Source organism: Harpegnathos saltator, unplaced genomic scaffold, assembly GCF_003227715.2.
Source record: "Harpegnathos saltator strain DR-91 unplaced genomic scaffold, Hsal_v8.6 scaffold225, whole genome shotgun sequence".
NCBI classification, from domain to species: Eukaryota; Metazoa; Arthropoda; class Insecta; order Hymenoptera; family Formicidae; genus Harpegnathos; species Harpegnathos saltator.
In genome coordinates this window covers 1321601-1337920 of record NW_020230012.1, presented here as the reverse complement: position 1 = coordinate 1337920, position 16320 = coordinate 1321601, and the positions used below count along the sequence as shown (strand labels likewise).

The 16320-nt window shown below is 41.5% G+C and overlaps 1 protein-coding gene across 4 annotated transcripts; it reads left to right on the top strand.

The window, feature by feature from the left end:
• Positions 1–944: 944 nt before the first annotated feature.
• Pdzd8 (PDZ domain containing 8) lies at positions 945–13366 on the top strand. 4 transcript variants are annotated; one of them, XM_011153445.3, is made up of 11 exons: positions 945–1085; positions 1273–1746; positions 2202–2869; positions 2951–3143; positions 3232–3494; positions 3579–4644; positions 4790–5052; positions 5290–5493; positions 8859–9008; positions 10065–10247; positions 10407–10610. In XM_011153445.3, exons 3-11 carry the CDS (start codon positions 2474–2476, stop codon positions 10608–10610), a joined length of 2922 nt encoding a protein of 973 aa, XP_011151747.1. In that variant the 5' UTR covers positions 945–1085; positions 1273–1746; positions 2202–2473. The 4 variants fall into 4 exon arrangements, 3 of the variants coding, with proteins under 3 accessions (XP_011151747.1, XP_025154357.1, XP_019700377.1); XM_025298572.1 differs by having other exon boundaries at positions 2142–2869; XM_019844818.2 differs by having other exon boundaries at positions 946–1085; positions 2135–2869; positions 10407–13366.
• The last annotated feature ends 2954 nt before the right edge of the window (positions 13367–16320 follow it).

Here is a 16320-nt window from a genome sequence, read left to right as displayed (position 1 = left end):
TAATGCGAAGCATTCACCACTGCCATCTCGCATTTAGCGCAGTGAAATTTAATGGGAACTAATACCTTTTAGTCCCTTTCTTCGGATCAGAAAGCAGAATTCAGACGTATTCAAAATGTCAATACTTTTTAATATGTTTCAGTTCGACATTTTATACAGGGAGATTATTCGCTGCGGACAATAACTCTTCTATTTTTCATCTAATATTCAATGATGATAAATAACATTTAATTGCATTCGTTTGGCTTTTTTTATTTCGAAAATAAAAAAATATATACCAGGGTGAGATTTTAACCATGACAACATCAATGTGATTTTCTTTGATGCTTTTTTTAAAAGTTCAAATATTTCGTCGACTCGTGGGATATTTATAATCGGAGTCTCGTCGCGTTAATTAACGCGTGCTCCTCCGAGCGGATCGAATGCTCACCGCCACTGTCAGTGCCACGAGCGAATGTCCGGAGCGGACGGGATGCTGAATTGAGAAGCAGGACGAAGGGAACGGGACGCGGACATCATACGATACATCATGCGTCTCCAGACATATCAAATCGTTTATTATAGAGGAGACTTTGATACGGCAACATGTATTCGAAGATTTAACATTTAATACGTACTTTTATTTTTTCTGCTCCTCCCCCCTCCCCCCCCCGCTCTTTTTAGACCTTCGGGCATAGTCTGGTATAGAAATGGCAACAGATGGTGGTTGCAGCACGGACATAAACCGCATGAAAATGGATGTAGCACGGACTTCCACCACATGCAGATTTTACCACCGAGACCTAAAAGTGGATGGTAGCATCGTAGTTCCCCTCTCAAAATGGATGCAGATGGCGTCCTTTCCCAGTGCGGAATATAGTTCCGCACTGGGAATATGCGCATATACTATTGCTTTTAACCATCGGTTTAGCTTTAAACTCCGTTTAAAGCAAGTTGTGGAACTGGGCATAACAGCGTTAAATGTTTACGTGTGAATGGCGTTGGAGCATCTATTGTATGCACAGAGCCATCTATTGAAGAAGAAAAAGCGTTAAATGTTTCTTTTCGATTTCCAGTCTTTTAATATTCATACATTTACTCATTGAGTATGTTACAGTGAATATAAGTTATATACACTAATATTTATAAAAAATGTGATATACATATATATACATACATATATATATATATATTCTTATACATGTACATATATATATGTATATAAAAGAGTCGAACTTGTACCTCTCACTACTATATATTTATTATTATTTATTATTGCATCTATCCTTACAGCTAGCCGAATCATAAAACGTATTTGCAGTATGAGGCTCTCGGTTGTATACGTTCCCCCCTCCCTGCCCCATTACGATTTATTCAAAGCCATCTCTATTCTGGTATCACTGCCTGTCAGTCAAAGCGTGAACATGGCCGTCATGGGATCGATAGAGGAACGTGAAGATTGAATTTATCCCATGTCTTCGCGTTTGCGACTTCTCGCGGGACGTGCCCTCGCGATTGTCGCCTGTAAACCGACGACATCATCGAATGTGGCACAGACACAAGAGAGCAGATCATTCTGTGCATCTATACGACTGCGCACCACCACCGACGCCGTTCAGCTGATCGGTGTGACAGGTGAAAGTGTTCCGGATAGCTGTCGAGCCGTGAAGACGCGAGGCTGACTCACGTTTAACACAATGCACCGGGCCAGATGGCTCGCTTGTGGGGAGAGATCAGCCGTATCGAAAGTTCCTAATGTAAACCTAGGTAGTGTTGCGACAATATGTTTCAACAGTAAAAATTAATCCTTTCTAGAAGTATCGTTTATTTTTATTGCATCTTTTGCCTCTTTATGTAAGAATACAAGCTAATTTATACATTTTTTATTATATGTAATTTGTACATTATCTTTTCTCTGATTATAGCAATTGATTTGTTTGTTAATGATAAAAATTGTAAATTCTTTTCCTTGTAACATAATTAGGTGAAGGATTAGGTTTCTTCTATAATAAAATTATTAGAATATTTTATATTGCTAATATAGTAATCATTATGTTTAGTAATAATTATAGAAAATAAATAGAAATGAATTTCCTGTTTTGTTATAATAATTTCTTTTATGTGTCTGAGTTTCTATCTCTATGAGGAGTTACAGTTTTCAGATTTTTCCTTTCTCTTTGGCTATGCACACTTTAATAGTGCTTACATAATTCTTGCTGCAGCGTGTGTCATAAGTATCTACTGATGCCCATTGAAGACAGACAGCTGTGGCTCTAACATGCACGTTTGGAATTTTCTTCCTTTATCATATACTCATGGTGGGGTAATACAACCACATCTGTAACATGAAGCTGGAATTGAAAGCCCTTTGTTTAGTGTTACACATGGTGCAACATTTTCTGTGTAACGATCTGCATAGCCTATAGTTTGGGTGTATGCCACATTCGATACTCAACGGGGGAGAAACTTTGTCTTTAACAACAGTGATTTTAATATGGACGGTTTGCAACTTGTTCTGGTTGCCGTTGTTACATTCATCTGCGGTATAATATGTACCCTAGCATTGGAGTTTCATCTGTTCAAGAGGTACCTTATTTCGGGACCTCAGGCTGCTTCGCCGCAAAGGCAGCTGCATCATGGCAAGGCGCAATTACCTAAGGAACTGGTGGAGCAGATGCAGGAGGAACGATTGAATTGTAATAACAGTATGACACGTCAAGCGATGTCCCAGGGCAATGAGAACCTAGCTATCAATCTCACGCTGCAATTCCTTTTCAATGAACTGCGAAATGCCGAGCGAGTGCGTCTTTGGCTTTACAGGAAGTTGAATAACGAATTTAAGGAGCTGTTGACACAGTCGACCACCGGCAAACTGCTAGACAGCGTGAAAGTAAGACTCGTGAGCTACATATGTACATGGTAGGTCCTAGGGATGCATTTTTCTCGAATAAATTCTTCAATATACTTACAGTTGAGAGACTTAAACCTTGGTACGCAATTTCCCACGATCAAGGGCTTAGAAGTCGCTGACTCGAAGATCGACGCTGACACGGGTCTGCTGGAGTCTCTAGACTTGGCCTTAGATTTACATTACTCAGGGAACTTTCAATTGTCTATAGATGTTAAGATGCTGCTAGGAAAAACTGCGTACATGGCGTTGCAAGGTATTACCACAGATACATGACGGTATTATTAGAAAAAACAGGATAATGAAACTAGGAGACTCTTACACAGTCGCCGATTTTTCCTCAGTGAAATGTATCAGCGGTAAAGCTAGGCTACAGTTTACTCGTGTACCGTACACGCACTGGTCTTTAAGCTTCTATTCGGATCCGATCTTGGAGCTGGAAGTGCAGTCGCAGTTCCAAGGCCGTCAATTGCAGCCGCAGATAATTTCGCTCATTACCAGCCAGATCAGGCGGGCAGTAAGACGGAAACATACTCTACCTCGTTACAAAATGCGCTACAAGCCGTTCTTCCGAAGATTGAACGACGAGGCCGTGGATCTCTCAGAGGTGAGATCTGCTCTCTTTCGATTCATTGTACGAGAACTACAATGTTTGCTTCGGAGCGTCTGGAATTTTACCTCAAATTTTTAGGTCGCCAGTACGCAACTCACTCCGGGATATCTAGAGGTCGTGTTACTGGAGATCAGCAGATTGAATATCACACCCATCGTACTCAATAACAGCGAGGACCTCTCCCAGATGGAAGTGTACTGCAGCATGAGCGTGGATCCCACGCCGTGGGTGTATTTGACACAATATAGCGGCGTTCCTTATATGGTGCTAGATCTGATCATCAGCAAAACTGGTTCCCAACAGCTGGGCGTGGTGTTCAAGCAAGAGATCGTGCCAGAGATTGGCCAAGTGTGCGTGCTGGTGGAAACGATAGTGTCCGGCAGTCCGGCGGCGATCGCCGAGATGAAGAAAGGCGATATCCTGGTAGCGGTGGACGGCAAGAAAGTGTCTAATATGAATCAGGTGGCGAAATTCGTCAAGTCCGCCGTGCAGCGACGCTTCATCATCCGAGTGGAGAGACGGTATTCCAAGGTGGACTTGGAAAGACAAAGCGGCATAAGGATGGACAGCGAAAGGGTATCTTTTACCGAGAGGAAAGCGTCGAAGAGCGATTCCGTAGGCAGAGTGGACAGTCCGAGCGCGGAGGACGCCGGAAAGATGAAGTTTGAGACGCAGATCAAGTTCTCCGACCTGCGAGACTCGGACTGCGATCTCACGGACAGCCGGTCGGACACTAGCAAGCTATTCAAAAGAAGAAAGAGCAGCGTGCAAACGGAAGACGCTGCCCAAACGCCTGACACTACGCCGTCTCGACGGATCTCTACCGTCTCTATATCGTCGGCGGCATCCAGCAGCGTGCAGTTTTATCTACCTGACGATAATTACAGCATCGCCGATTTACATTCTAACACGAGGGAAAAACCGTATGCCTCTCTAATCACGTTCGAAGAGACCAAGAGTTTCCGGATTGATTCCGAGCTACAATATTTGAATGTGGGAGTATGGGGACGAGTGAAAGGAGGCGAGGCGCCCTCCAAACTTCTCGGCTACATCAATGCACCCATCAAGTTGATTTTAGCGCAATGCTGCACATCCACGACGGGGCATTACTTGAAATGTCACGCACTGCTGCCACCGGAAAGCGGTAGGTTCCGTGAAGTTTGTTCTTATTGATTAAATAGACCTTTCAGGGAAAGTCAAAGCATGACACAATTTATTTCTTATACTTCCGAGATTTTATTCAGCCCAAGAATGTCAATTAGATACTGATTGGAATCATTTTCTTGAAGCTTCTTTAGCGACATCCTATGTAAGACTGCAAGGCTACTCCGGATTTGACCCGACGCTTTGTTACGGTGATATTTTGCTATCGTACGTTTGGGAATCTTGTCAACCGAGCGATCAAGCGATTAGTGATGCCGGGAAGAAGGAAAACGCGGAAACTGCTAAAATTCAACCAATTCTGAACGAGGAGGTCGCCGACCGGAAGATGCATGATTTTATCAGGACGCATTTTCACAGAGCAACGCACTGTGACTTCTGTACGAAGAAGGTACGGTATCTATCTTCTCTCTTTAAATTATACGACTCGCTTGACACAAGATATATAATTTTTTGGTAAGTTATTAAAAACCTAGAGATAAGTTCTCATTTTAATGGACTGGAGTTCTCTGAGAAGAAAAACTTTTTTTTTATGCTGAAAATTAGACCCTGATAAAGAATTAATTTTCTAGGATCTCACTCGATTTTATTTTACTTTGAGATTACATGGACTACTTTATGTGTATAGATATGGTTGAAAGATGCGGTGCAATGTCGAGATTGCGGTATGGTATGCCACAAGAAGTGCGAGGCACGTTGCCAGGCGTCCGGCACTTGCGGTGCGGAGAGTCTGGCTACACTGGCACTGGAGGCTGATGAGATCGAGCCGAGTACTATCATCGGGGATATCGGTCCAGAGATCTCTCTAACCGGGTGTGAAGATAACGTACAGGTACTCAAGACGTAGAACGTTAGGCGCAACTTTCGTTTTTCGTGACTGTAATCGGGAACATTTCGAGTTCTCCTTTGCAATGTACGATACTCACACACGGGGCAGTTTCGGATTGGAAGGAGAAATACAAAGAAACGCTTAGTCATTGATAGCTTTACAATTTGAAATCATTTTCGATAGAGCTTTATTGAGAGAAAAGTCAAATTCGTGCATTTTATACCTAAGAATTTCCGACCAAGTAAAGATATGTACATATGTAGAGGGTGTCCCGGAAGGAAAGGTCAATATTTCGTGGGGATATAGAATGAGGTAATATAAGGTAAAAATGTTATATAAACATGGTGTCGTTTATTACTGGTTTCCGAGATACAGCTATGTTAAATTACACGTCGGAATTTAAAGTTGGCGCATCATTGGGATTTCGTCCTTCACCGTAACGGAGCGCTGCAGGCTGTGATGGCTTCTACACACAGGACGCGGTAACGCGTTGACCAATCACAGTCTTTCTTTTCCAGAGATATGAGTTATATAACTGTAAAAGAAAGACTGTGATTGGTCAACGTGTTGCCGCGTCCTGTGTGTAGAAGCCATGTATCAGTTGGAAAGGTTAGCGAAACACACCTGGTGATGGTTGGATGTGGTTCCCGTAATTACGCATATTTTTGATTGTGTCCCCACGTATACGCGTTGTCCCTGTTTTTCTTTTACTTTCGTAATTGTTGACTGGTGTAGGAGATAGAGTGTAACAGCTCTGCTCAGAGCCATTTATTGAATCAGAATCAGAATCAGAACCTAGTGATCTGTCCTGCTGTTTGTGGCACACTGCAAACATGCCGCATATGTTTTCTAATGTAGAGTACGCAAATATGGTTTATGTTTATGGGTATTGTGATGGCAGTGCTCCCGCAGCCGTTAAAGAATATCATCGCCGCATTCCAGATCGAAGAGTATTCTCAAACGTGTTTAACAGCTTACGTGAAAATGGTACACTTCTTCCCAGTGCTCACATCACATCTGAACGAGAGAGAGTTGAGAGAAATGATGAGGAAGAAGAAAATATAATTTCAAATGGTACAAATGGCACTTCAAATGATACAAAGCAGCCCTACGACTAGTACAAGAAGGGTCTCTGCACGTACTGGTATTCCTCGGACACTGTCTGGCGGATACTGCATGACCAACATCTGTACCCATTTCATCCGCAACAAGTACAAAATCTCCATGAAGGAAATGGAACCACACGTCTACAGTTTTGCCAGTGGCTACAAAATCATCGTGAATTGATTCCCGTCATACTTTTCACTGACGAGGCAACATTTACGCATAATGGTATAAATAACACGCGTAACACCCATCGTTGGTCGCAAGATAACCCTAACGCCATTGTACAAAATTTCCAAGTTCGTTTCTCCATCAACGTATGGTGTGGCATGATTGATGGAATGCTGATTGGTCCCGTTATTTTACAAAATCGTATGACAGGGCAGAGTTACCTCGACTTTTTACAAAATACGCTTCCACAAAAACTAGAAGATATTTCCCTGGCTACACGAAGAACTATGTATTTTCAGCACGACGGAACACCTCCTCATAACACACATCTTGTAAGAGAACACTTAAATGCAGTGTTTTCACATCGCTGGATCGGTCACGGTGGAACAGTGCAGTGGCCACCAAGATCACCCGACCTAACTCCCCTGGATTTCTGCTTGTGGGATTGGTTAAAGTGCGAGGTGTATAAAACTAAAGTGAATACATGGGATGAACTTATTGCAATAGCTGCTGTTGACCAAATTAGGACCCGTGAAGATGCTCTCCGGCGCGCAACCCACCATGTTCTCACAAAATGTGACAAATGTATCGAAGTACGGGGCGAAATATTTGAAAATTTGTTATGATAGATGTATTACAATGTAATTGCGGTAAACTTCAACTCATATTAGACAATTCCGACGTGTAATTTAACATAGCTGTATCTCGGAAACCAGTAATGAACGACACCATGTTTATATAACATTTTTGCCTTATATTACCTCATTCTATACCCCCACGAAATATTGATCTTTCCTCTCGGGACACTCTGTATATACCCGCGTTTTTTTAGAGCTCATTTTAATTTATTTCTTCGATATTGATTTTGAGTGATATTGATTTGCGAATGACGTGATATTAACATTTCGAAGGAAAACGGGAGTAAATTGAAGAATTTGCCTCCCAGTCCGAGCCTGCGGATCATGCGGTGATCGAATAATTATTATTTTGTGAATTTGTGTTGATTTATACGTTGCATCTTTTACGAAAACATGCGATACTTATAAACACATCATGACGTAAACTTTACGTCATTTTGCAAGTATTTCATACTTATTATTTTTTTAAGGATATCACTCTTCGTTTTGTGTACCATAATTTATATACACTGTCAGTTTGTGTGCTTAATATTCGTAATTTATTGATGTAAATAAGGAATATATCTAAAATATCTAGGGAATTAGAAAAATGTGGAATAGTAACAATTGAGACTGAATTCCGCATTTCAAATGATGTCCAATTTAATCGCTTGTTCTTATTTATTTATTACTTTATTTACCGAATTTGTATCGAGAGAGTGAATTTTTTTACCGAGCATTATCATTTTGATATATCATGCCACTTCAAGCACCAATCACGATGCGAAAAGGAATCTAAAAGACGATTATCAGTATTACATATCGATAAAATGCAGATGCGCTTGACAGCATGTCATGTGGTTAAGGGAAGTGTATAGCTTTCGAGAACTCGCGCGTATCTTTGAACGCATTTATCTTGGTATTTTGTACATAGGAAGCAGATTGTTAAGCGTAACTCACATTCTGTTGTTGGCAATAAAACGAATTGAACGTACGCACTTCGGGGAGGTGAAGGTTCTTTTTGTAAACTTGCACCTTGACCTTGCCTTTGTTCTTGAACATCGATGGATTATAATATCGACGTAGACGTAGAACTCTTATACCGATAAGTTTAATTTCGCTTTCTTTGATTTATCGTTTCTCGTAAAATCGACATTTTTCGTTTACGGTAAAGTATATCATCCGGACATGTGCGATTTCTGAGTGTTCTACCACGGAGTGCTTGCCCATTTCAAATTCTTGGAGAAGTACCGTTGTATTTACATGTTGTTAAAACACTGCTCGCAATAAGCCAGGTGTGAAACACTTGGAAATATTGTACGTCGCCTAGATTCTATACTTTGCTTGCGAAACATACGCTCACGTTGGTGTCACGAGACCAGTCTCGCGACTTCGATTCATTGTTTTATGTGGATATAGATTTATTAGTGAGTAAAGTATTAATCTCAATTTAAAATCCATTGGTCGATTAATCAGGGCGCAAGTATGATGGCCGTGAAGGCTAGTATAGCTAACACTCTGTTGGGCCTGAAGAAGGCTGGAAGTACCAGTTGCCTGGCCCCACCGACTTCCGGTATCGGTCCGGCATCTCGAAGTCTTCCCCCAAGTCCCTGTGCATCCCGCAAGGTAGAAGTTAATAACACACATTTGTTTACCCGAAGTGGAGAAGGATCGCGTGCGCTAAGCTTTGAATTAGATTTCTCTTTGAATCATGTGAAAACTTTAGACTTTTAATTCAATACGTGAAGATATCGATGGAAGAAGAATTTGAGACAATTGCAACCGATTTTATTACTAATTGTGAGTGATTGATATTAAGTGAAACTTTTCTTTAAATGCACTTTTCAAATTGCAGATTTTATATAATCAAGAATTTGCGGCAAAACTGCGGTCAGTGAAAATAGACAATTTTTCAGTTTCCTGTATTATCGCATTTTTGCCATGAGAGCGCAGCAAGCCTTCTCCGCTTCATCCTTTTCCGCTACGCCTTCTCAATCGAACGAAAGGAACGGATGTGCTCTCTGGAAGAGGGTTTGATCTGTGTCATGCAGTTTCCATGCTTGAACCGTTTCATTCGCTTCAACCATTCCTCCATCAGTCACTTCTTAGATTCGCCGGCGAAGGAACTCGGTAATTCGCACACAAGAATGTAAGATAAAGTGATTGACAATGATACAGCGTAGCAATAACGATATATGTAGATTATAAAACTTGTGGCAATTTCGAGCATTCCTTAGAAATCATCCATTTGTAAATTACATAAATATCCTACTTCGGGTTCTTTTACCTTTATCCACAAACTCCTCTACGTCCGGCGATGAATCGACGTCTCATGATTTCTATCGTTTATCCGAAATTGTTGCGAGTTTTCTCCTTTTCTTTTTTTTTCTTTTTTTTCATCGATGAGGATTTTCATCGTATGATGAGCGCGATCACGGCACTGATTGCATTGTAATTGCACTTTGGCGCTGAGACCAAGCTTGCACTCGATGATCATTATAGATGCAGAAAAATTATTTATGACTCACACATAATCGGTGCGACTGCTTGATCACGTTATACATTTTCGAAAACTCATCGTAACATCGAGCGAGGAATCGTTTGATCTCTCCTCATTCTCTCGCTTTCTAGGATGTGATCGTCTCGCATTAATCGATCTGATCACATTGTTGAAACGTTTAGAGTTCATTGGCCGGAGGTCTGGGAATAAGTCCTGACCTCTTGGAGGGTGCTGAGCCAAGTGTTGCAGCTCCACTTGTGGCCGGCGACTTGGACGACGGTCTCATGTCGAGAGCGAAAGACACCGGCAAGTTTCTGCACAAGTATTTGGAACCGCAAGAGCGCGTGGAGAAGATCAACGCTATGGTATGTGAACGTTCTTCATTTGATGATTTATTCCCAGGAGATTTCCATGTTGTAAAGTTGATCAGGATTGAAGACCTCCCATATCTCGACACTAATAACAATGTAACTCCCGAGACCTCTTAACGCACTAAATTAATTGTTAAACATCTGTTAACGCAGATGGGCAAATTGAAAAACGCACTAGACGCCGAAACTACCTCAAGACTAGAATTATCGCAGAACGGAGATGCGGACAGCATGAAATTGATCGCGCAGAGCGACTTGCGGGTGCAGGCGTTGAGCGTTCTGCTTCTGCATTATTGCGCTGGCTTGCAGCACGCGCAGGAAGCGTTGGACCGACCGGAAGCTGGCAAAGAATCTTAACAGAAACACGTCTGATGAGCCACAATTTAAGACAGACGCATTCCGAGAGACAAGAAAATAGAGAACGTGGAAAATGTAGCGATATTTGATAATGGAATAATAATCGTTCGTTTTTGCCATTTCTGTTCGCAAATCAGCCGCGATCGAGTTACGTTGATGTGATCTTATAACTATATAATATTGATATGCATTATCATTGTTATACATTGCAATATCGTTATTAGATCATATGGAATACTGCACGGAAATATTTGTATTGTTACGCACAGAAATAGGGAACAAGTGCTTAACATTAGACATTAACAACAGTATTTATAAACATTCTGTTGGCTCGAATGCCTGAACTTTATCTATATTTTGATATCTATATCTTAATATCTCTTTAATATCTATACTTTAATCTGTACGTATTTATTCGTTCTTTCTCATTTCCGTCACTTACTATGTAATACTTGGGAATATTTATTTAGAAGAACACATGATATATATTCGTAATGTATTATTATAACGTTACGTAACGTTACATTTTCCAAAATCAGGAGTCAAGAGATGTAACGCTATAAGGATCATACATATTATAAGATTAAGGAGCAACGTAAGGGATGAGTTGAAATATTTCGCCATAGCTGTTCCAAAGCGTATTCTACATTAGTCAATTGACCGAATTTTAATGCTATTCACGTGAATGTCGGGTAGGCGATATATAGTTATCGATTCATTCACGGTCGGTTCGATTTTCAATCCTGTAATGGCCAGTCTTCGGTGAAACGGTGCGAGTAAAATTTTACGAACGTGCTTTTTCCCCGAAGGCTTTGAGATAATCTTCTATATCTCATTTTATTTATAGAATTTGATATGAACAATTACTGTCGAATTTTTCATAGTTAATATAATTCATAGTCTATATTTTGAAAATCTAAAAGAATCTAGAAACTAGTTCTTGACATTTTTCCGCACTTTGCAGGATTAATCGACGTTCTTCGTGTATATGTGTGTATTTTTATTTTGCGTGTGCACACGTAAATACGTAAAGATTTCATATATACGTAAGTGCTTCTAGTAATTTTATCGACTCGCGTGTTACAATTCCGAGCACGTAATTCATGCGTAGCCGGATAATTCCCAGAGACGTGCCGCAATGAAATTGTTCACCAACAGAAAACACCAAATTCGTTGAAATTAGTATTAGTAGATTATTATTAATTGTACTCATAGAAACTGCGAGTATACATTTTCGCAGCAATCGATGCTTTCGTTTACAGAAAAAAAAACGTGCGTTACTACAAAATTTTCCGTAAAAATAGCGTGACTCCTCGAATATCTAACGCATATGTATGCTTTGTTCAAAAATAATTTGATCGCAGTTTATATCGAGGATTCGCGTGAACCTGAGGATATACGAACCGAAGAAGAGGTTGTTATCTGTATGCGCATTTATGGAACGACTTGTACATTGTGACGATGATCCGATGATGCGATTGCAAAATGATTTGTATCAGACAGCCGTTGAATAACAATGCACGATGCGCGTGCATTGTGCCAAAACCTGTGTGATAAATGGGCACTCAGCGTGATTTTCCGATAGTATTTTCAGACTTAACATTTTTTCCTATGGCGAAGTGCGTATTCATGCCTCCATTTAATCTTTCAATATCGAGTCTTTATATTATTAAAAAAGGTTGTGCCATGAGTCGTTTTATCACGCTCACGGATACCCCGAACATTTTTTCTGGACCTTTTGGGTGGACCATTCGCGAGATCTTGACTGACCAGTAACACTAGACAACTGGCAGAACTGATTTTGATACGTATTATTTTCTATATGAATTATATGGCGCTTTTCTGTTCGTACATATTTATCAACTACTAATTCGCCGCTGAATTATAATCACGTACGCAGAATATTTATCTTAAACGCAGTTCTCTCGTGCTACAAGATGTGACTACATGTCTCTTTTCTCATTTCATTCGAAACTCGCAGATGATGCCAAATGATAAAGTTATAATTCCAAACATATCTATGTATCGGAACAACAAAAAATATCGAGAATGACATAATAAATTATATATTTTGTGTCCGCACGCTACAAATGTATGTACGAAAGCGCACGATACTGAGGAGGCTGGAAGCGAAAGGGTTAACGTTGCATTTAGCGGCAGATGCGGCTGCCCGATTTCTCTCTATTTATCTAAAATTGCAGTACATGCGTCGGCGATCGGACGACAACATCGAACGCTAAATGTGTGGTATGAATATAGACGATTGTTCAATCTATAATCAAAGAATTTTACTGCTTTGGCCTAACACGAATAATATCGACGACCACTCGACCAGCGAGAGAAAACAAATCATATACAAACCCGACTGATGTCTCAATCGTTCATATTGCACTCGATAGACGAACGAGACAGCTTTCGTATTAGCGAAATCCATCCATAAGCAGTTCCGCGTGGCGTAATTTAAGGTGTTGTGCGTCTTGCGATTGCGAACCGATATATTGTCGCTCATTGTTAACACATATACATATATATATATATAAAATGGATATAAAAGTGAATATAGATTGTTAAACGAGCATCATTCGATCTCGCACTATTTACAATACACTTTAGTGTGTATCTTCCATTCACGACTTGTTGGCATACTTAAATATTTAACTGAACATTGTAGATCCATGCTCAGTTTCCACACTAAAAATCGATTGTTTGTAAAATATAGATAAAATACTCTCCTCCCGGAGATATTGTAATCCGAAGGAAGCGATATCATTATCAAGAAGCGAGATCATCAAATGCAAAAGTCTTGAGAGAATTTTATTCTCTCAAGCTCCGCGCGTTTTCAACAGACAAACCTCATGATGATCTGCGCTTTGCTTACCCGACACTTTTGCATCTTTGCTCTTCGATTCACCCTCGTATAAAAGTGCACGATATTACGAGAACTGAGAAAGAGTCCGATGTTAGTAGCGCTGATGTTGTTAAGAAGATACGCAAAAGTCGCAATAAAAGTCGTACCGGCGGACAAGCCACGTCGTCGGTTCGTGTTGCTCGCGTCGGGGAAATTCCGTGTTGAAAAATAGACATTCGCGAAAATCGAGGTCGCGCGCGTCATAAGCGTGGCCGTCACGCATTCGTGTGTGTATGTATACATGTGTGTTCGCGAAAAACAGAGAGACGGATTGACCCGTCCAACGAGACTTGCAATTGCGTTTCTTCTAAAGATTCTGGGACACTTTCTGCGTCCTGCTTTTCGTATCGCATCAGATAAGGAGGGTATCAAACGACTCAGAAACAATGAATTCGATAGTCGAAGTGGATTAGAGAGACTTTGATTTCATGAAGCGATAAGTGCCCAAAGTTTATAAAGGAGGAACGCGAGAATCGATGGAATGTCGAAGGGTGTACAAGCCTGGCGTAAATTCGCAGTGTCGACGAGTCCGCTGACATTCACACGGACAATTTGTGGTAAACACGAAGAGATGATCAACGGCGCAGTAGAGAGAACGCAGTCGCACGTACAAAGAACGAACATCAGTAACAACGGTCTCTCTCTCTCTCTCTCTCTCTCTCTCTCTCTCTCTCTCTCTCTCTCTCTCTCTCTCTCTCTCTCTCCTCTCTCTTTTTCTCGACAGGGCCAACGTTCGCTGCTTGGCGAGGGTGCGAGCCAAGGTGTTCCTCCGATGTTCCCTCCTCTGACGTTGCTTCCCGTCGAGGAGAGAAAACGAGATGACGGACAACGGTGCAGACGAGAACGGAAGTCAGCCGGCGAGCCAGCCAACGCAGAAATTCGCGGAGAGACCCGCTTCCTTCTGCGTGCCTGCCGGTAGTTTGTAGTGTCTTAAATAAAGTATGTTTATATTCGCGAACAGCGAAAGTTTATTTCGGCGCGGTGGACGGTCCCGCTCGTAATTTAACGCGCGCACGCAAAATCCGTGGTATGCTCGTAGCGATTTCGGCGTAGATTCAGGATTTGTCGCAGGACGAAGGATCTGAGCTCGTGGAGATGCGAAGAGATTTGGATGATGTGAGGATTTACATACAACAGAGTCTAGGAATCTGGAGGGAAGCAGGATGGGTGTTCAAAAACGCGTGATTTGGAGCTCCAAGGAGCAGCGCGAGCCCGTTGGAGCTTTGAGAACTCGGGAATGTCATATGTGTCATACATATGTGAGAAATGAAGAAACAGGGTTTCCTAGATGCTCAAATCCTGTAGGATCTCCTCGGTGCTTCGTATATACTAAAGATACTCGTATCCTTGGATCCGCGCAGTCAGCGGGATTCTCTCTCGTCTTTGGTATTCGTCGTTCCGCGTCGTCCTACGTCGTACGCGGCGAAAACGACGAAAGAGAAGTCATGGGGGATTTTGGCCGGCGGCTGTCTATTTTCGTTGGCGAGATGCACGCGCAGTATCCTCTGGCCGCGGGCCAAGCATACCATGGAACCGTATAAACATTTTATCCCTGTTGGGCACTGAGCTTCACAATGAATGGAGAGCAAAGTCCTCTAACGCAGAAAAAGAAGCGACGTTCACGGCGTCGACGGCGATGGCGGTGGCGGTCGCAGAAACGCCAGCGCGAGATTCGTTTGCGAGAAGGCGTCGCGATTTCTTTCGCCATCTTATTTTCTAGCGAAAAACGCGCAATCCCGATCCGTGCAATAAAACTCAAAGAAAAATCGGCAAGTCGCTTTGTCCGCGCGCGTGTCGCGCTTTTGGCATTTTCGCAAATTCTCTCCGTCCAGTCGCTCGCGCAAGACGATGCGCTATTACGGCGAAATAATGACGCACCGTCCGTGTGTACTACCTTCTTCCACAAATATTATTGTCGTAAATTGTGTATAGTGAACTAAATAGCACGTGATCAGAAGCGCTGAGCGTTTGCTGCGCGTATCGGAGCTTTCCATGAATCGACTGTTCAACGATTTTCGCGGAATGATAATATACTAGCAGCAAGTGGTGCAAATTATATATATCTTTTTTTTTTATAAAAGATAGTAACTGCTACGTTCTGGTACGTATGGAATTAATTTGAAAAATCGTAACATGAAACGACGGAAAAAAGTATCGTGTTTTTCGCACAGAGTTTTTCGTGACAGAGAAATACGGAATGACGCAGTGGGCAGTTTGCCGGCGCGTAACGCAGTTTACGGTATTAGCAATGTTCGTCTTATATACCGTACCATTTTATATATTTATACCAATTTCGAGACAACTGAGAACGAATCTCATGGACACATGCGACAAAATTCGAATGTTCCGTCTATACGAATTTCACTTTGTATTTTTTTTTTTTCGAATATTTGGGTATTGGGTATTACTTATTACAATTTGTAACGTTTTTGTCGAAATCTTTGTAAAAATTATTTTTATGATTTTGTGCACAATTACATCGAGTGTTACACTACTTACAAAATGTAACTTACGTGTTCAACGAACGTGGCTTTTTAACGATATACAACGTGCGTGGCTGTTTAACGATATACAAATTACAGTTCCGAGAAGAGCGAAGAGATGTGCGACGGGGAGAGTTATATTTTCTTCGGACAACTTCTTTGTCCAAAGAACTGCGCAGGCGAAAAGCTTGATGCACGTCAAAGCTGACATTGGGGCTTTTTCGTTCCTTGCGTGATCTTGATGATCCTACGCTTCGTCAACTCGCATTTGCGAAGAAGTCGTATTGAAGTGAAACATGCTTCAAAGAATTTAAAATAT